Below are 4,961 nucleotides of genomic sequence, written 5' to 3' on the forward strand. Positions count from 1 at the left end.
AATCATTCTATGTGTTTTTATATTCTTCAAAGGGATGACAAAGATGTATTCCACTGTCATATATGAATATGGTTTACAAATGCCGATACTCAAATTCAGAAACTAGAATCCAGTTTAAGGTGAATTCGAATATTTGGAACACTTCATGTTCAACTCAAATGTCACACGCAACATAATGTGTACTCCCATTTAGATATGTACACAAGCGATGTATCAAGATTCAAATACCGAGTCAATCAATCAAGAATGTACAGAACTAACAGACATATAAACACTTATTGAGTATATGGATCAATAATATCAACTAACATACATAAGCCAGGCTGCTGTACTTTTTTTTGCTACAACAACATCCTTTTTTTAGTCAGCATCTTGGCCCTTTCTGATGCGTGCCACTTATGGTCCATCTATACTACTATTATTGCTGAATGCACATTCAGCCCGATTGGCATATTTGTAGGTCTGGCACAGCAATCCAAACGAAATGTCTCCGAGTCTTATCAATTAATACAGACTTGTGCTCAAATAAAATTACAAATCAAAAAACAAAAAACAAAAAACAATTATTATATGATCTCTAAAACAAATGGTTTGATTGATTATATGAACAAACAACACAAAGGTTATCCAACGATGGAAAGAACATTTCACCTATAATTTACCAAGTGGGAATTTAATTTCCTTTTTCCTTTAGGACCTTAACAATGTGGTCAGTCTCAGCTTGCTTCATTTTGAAATCCATCAAATATTTAATGGTTGTCTTGAGTACTGCTTGTGATTGTGTTGTTTGCTTCCTTAACATGTCAACTTCATCTCTAAGCTAGTTTAGCCTCTAGAGCATCAACAGTTGGCAATTCGTAATGCATGATTGTGCCAGTGCCACTGTTGTGGGATGATGCAACGTCCATGGGGACCTCGCTCTTTGATCTTGGGCTATCCTGTTTTGTCATTAAAGTTCCGATTGGATTCATTAAAGTTTCGATTGAATTCAGAAAAGTTAAAGTTAGCAAAACATCTCAACTGGGAGTTATAACAGCAAACCAGTTAAACAAACAAGGAATTAAAGAGTTTCAGTTGGATGCTGAAAAATAGTTATTGATATGATTGTAACCCGTTGTTGCAGCAGCAAAGTAGTTAAACAAACAAGTAGCTATTTAAGTTAAGGCAAACAGGTAATTTTTAACAGTAAGTATCAAATACATAGATAGGCGCAGTCTACAATAGGATTAACAGGCTGTGGCATTATGTAATCAGTAACAAACTAAATTAAGGTGGTGTTTGGTTCTCTAGTCCTAGGACTTTTTCTAGTCCCTAGGACTTTTTGAAAAAGACTCTTAAGGAGATGCTTCTAAGGCTGCTGCCAATGCATGAGTGTTTAGATGAGGTGCTAAGCACATTAAATAGCTTAGCAACTATACTCCCCAATGCATAGGTGCTTAGCTTATGGTTGCTAAGCTTGCTTCATTTAATGATTTAGCAACTAAAGCTCTTCATGTATTGGTGGGCTTCCTTCCTTTAAATGTTTTGCCTAGGTTCACGCGCTTAGCATTGGTTCTTTCTGGGGTCACCACACTCATCTCTCTCCTCTTAAATAACTTGCCACATCAGATTTTTTGCCTACGTGAAAGGCTTAGCACCTGTACAAGGTGGAGCATTGGGAGGGGCCTAAGGACTTTTAGCAAAAAGTCTTATAAAAGTTTCATCTTGTTTGGTTTGCTAGGGACTTTCTCTAATCCCAACACAAAAAAATCCCTGAAACCAAACACCTCCTAAGTCAAGCGGTACGCCAGTGGGCGCCAGTTCCTAAACCGGCGCATAAAGTGCCGTTTAGGAGCTCTTGCTGTGCAGCCCAACAGGGCCCAGACAAAGGCAGAGGCATTGCTCGTTTTCTGATTCTCCCCAAACCCGAACGCACGCGCAGCCGCCGCTGGCGCTGCTCGCCTGTCCCCGCCTCGCCCCATCCCGCGGTCCGCCGGCGCTGCTCCTACGGTCCCATATCCAAGGTTGTCGCCGTCTGGCGGCTACCTCAGTCCCCGGCCGCCGTGTTGCAGGCTTTGGTCCATCTCGGTTCAGGTGAGTTTTCAGGCAGCCTGCAGCCGGCAACGGTTTTACATACTCCAGTGCTTGCTAGTAATATTTCGTATCATGTGTGTGCGCCCAGTGCCCAAGTGTGTCATGTTTTGGTGCTCGAATTGAACAGCAGACGTAGAGATTCTGTTATGCGTGATTGTGCAGGACACTTTTTTGTTGTCAATTGTTGAGAAATTGTCAAATAGAAGATGAAACAGACCATTGATTTGGTATTAGAAAGCATCTCTCTATTGCATTACTAGCAAGCATCTATGTATTGTATTACTGGCAAGCATTCTCCAGCTGACAATACAAAATCGTCTTGCACAGTACTATTACTAACCGTGCATTCTCTGTTGCTGTAGGGACAGTTAAGTTATTGGCCATCCAAGCTTGGCGTGCAGTCGTAATCTCCTTAAGTTGATGTTCGTGTGCAAGCATGCTGGAGGAGACGCCGCAGGGTTAGTAATGCAGCCACAATCTGCTTATGATACGCATAAAGCTCTGAGTCCAGTGGATTAGTAAATTCATGATAAGCATAGCTAACTCAAGACCTCGGTTTCCCTTCACCAGGTGTGGGTTTATTAGCTGTTCATGCTTCTAGGCCTCTCCAAACGGAGGCGTGGCACGACTTCCTGCACTTGCCGTTCGGTTTGCCCATGGACAACTTCGGCCATGCACAAGCATAGCCATCTACTCTGGTACCGTTTCAGCAGCCATTTACCATCATTGTCACCAATTCGTCTGTGCGTGGCGAATTTTGGCACTCACTTACCACCCGGGAGATCAACAAAGCAAGGGGGGCGTGGCATCCATGATGCATTGAGAGTTTTGCACCTCATGCTAGGGAAGGCATATAATGGCAAGGAGGAAGGTCCGTCTCATCACCGCATTATCAATGATTGTATGCATGACATCTTGGGAGCTCAGTTAGGAAATCATGGTATGCTTAATGGAAAAGTGCAGTTCGTTAGCTCAAGCAATAATACAGAGCAAATTTTACCCGGTACCGTTGATTCTCATGATATCTCTGCTTCTCCTTCCATGAATAAACTCGCAAAGGGAAACAAGTTTATGCTACTTGTGGAGTTGCACAAGAGAGGAATAAGTGCGGATATATCTATTTTAGCATCTGCCATGAGCTTTTGTGCTGTTAAGCAATCCATTAGGGGAGGTGCTCAGCTCCATGCTCTACTGGTGAAAGTTGGTTATGAATTGTCAGTCCTTTCTGGTACCTCTCTGATTAGCTTATATGCAAGGTGTTGTCAGCTGGAGAACGCTTGTCAGGTTTTTCAGAACATGCCAATCAAAAATACTGTGTCGTGGACAGCACTAATTTCTGGTTATGCGCAGGATAATCAGGTTGAGCCATGCCTCCAGGTATTTCAGCTGATGAGGCAGTCTGTGTGCAGGCCTAATGACATCACATTTGCCACTATCTTCAGTGTGTGCACTAATCACGCACTTCTTGCACTTGGTAAGAGTGTTCACGGTCTAGAACTGAGAATGGGTTTTGATTTGTGTGTGCACGTCTCAAATGCACTGATATCAATGTATGCAAAGTGCGGGAATATAATTGAGGCCCAATCAATATTTGAAAGCATTATGTGCAAGGACCTGGTTTCTTGGAACTCCATGATCTTTGGATATTCACAGCATGGCCTTGCTGACCGTTGTCTAAGCTTACTAAAAGAAATGGAGGAGGAGCAGATAGTGCCTGATGTAATCTCCTTCCTTGGCATCCTGTCATCATGTCGGCATGCATGCCTTGTAGAGGAAGGCCGGCGCTGCTTCAAGGCAATGATTGGACTTGGAATAGAACCAGAGTTAGATCACTACTCGTGTATGGTAGACCTCCTTGGCCGGGCAGGATTGCTCGATGAAGCATGGGATTTGATCCATACAATGTCCACGCCCCCAAATGCAGTCATATGGGGTTCTCTGCTGGCTGCTTGTAGGATGCATGGAAACATTCCGATTGGCATCCATGCTGCAGAGCACCGTCTTAAGCTGGAGCCAGGTTGTGCGGCAACTCATGTACAGCTAGCAAACCTATACGCTAGCATTGATTGCTGGAGTGATGTGGCCAGAGTGAGGATGATGATGAAGGAGGGAGGACTGAAGACGAACACTGGATGCAGCTGGATAGAAATCGGCAGTAAGGTTTATACTTTCACAGCAGAAAACAGATCAAAGAGCCACCAAGTAAACAATGTCCTGGCTGTTCTTGACTGCTTGCGATCTCGTATGGAATACAAACATGATGTGCTGATAGATGGTTTTGAGTTTGATGACCCTCAATAGTTCAAGGTAATTTTGAGCTCTGAGTAAAGTATTGGGAGATGATAACGTCGCAGTCATTTGTATATGAAGATCAAAGAGTCAATTCTACAGAAAAAGCATGACTCTCACCTCAGAGACTTGCGATATGATTCATCTGATTCCTACCTCAAAGTATTCAATATTGTATTGCATTAGCAGCAGCAGAGTTTTCCCACCTGACGTCTGATTTGAATTTTGATGCTCAATGTAGTCTTTCTTATACGCACTTGATGTTTTAAACTAGGCTACACTGTTAATTAGACTAGGCTGCACTAGTAATTAGCGCGAACCATTTGGGAACTTTAGATGTAAATTTGAACCAAAATATGAGAAAAGGTTGGCTTGATTGACTAGATAAGGTTTGATCGATATTTTTTCTCTGCTATTTTGCATTGGTTTGAATAATGTAAATTACATCATATTTCAGTTTGACACTTGGAAATTACTTCTTGATTGCAACTTATGGTCAAGTCAATCCCCTAATCGGCCTTCTAATAATTGTCTCTTAGTTGCATTCTTGTGGTTATGTTTATGGTTTTGTCCTTTTAGTGGTTTGTGGAAGAAATAAA

The 4,961-nt window shown here is 42.2% G+C and overlaps 1 protein-coding gene across 1 annotated transcript; it reads left to right on the forward strand.

Moving 5' to 3' along the window:
* Positions 1 to 1,870: 1,870 nt before the first annotated feature.
* On the forward strand, positions 1,871 to 4,742 carry LOC119275848 (pentatricopeptide repeat-containing protein At2g37320-like). Its single transcript, XM_037556775.1, has 3 exons — positions 1,871 to 2,073; positions 2,436 to 2,531; positions 2,644 to 4,742. The coding sequence occupies exon 3, from the start codon at positions 2,665 to 2,667 to the stop codon at positions 4,372 to 4,374; it is 1,710 nt and encodes a 569-aa protein (XP_037412672.1). The 5' UTR covers positions 1,871 to 2,073; positions 2,436 to 2,531; positions 2,644 to 2,664; the 3' UTR covers positions 4,375 to 4,742.
* Positions 4,743 to 4,961: the final 219 nt, after the last annotated feature.

Source organism: Triticum dicoccoides, chromosome 3B (assembly GCF_002162155.2).
Source record: "Triticum dicoccoides isolate Atlit2015 ecotype Zavitan chromosome 3B, WEW_v2.0, whole genome shotgun sequence".
Lineage (NCBI taxonomy): Eukaryota > Viridiplantae > Streptophyta > Magnoliopsida > Poales > Poaceae > Triticum > Triticum dicoccoides.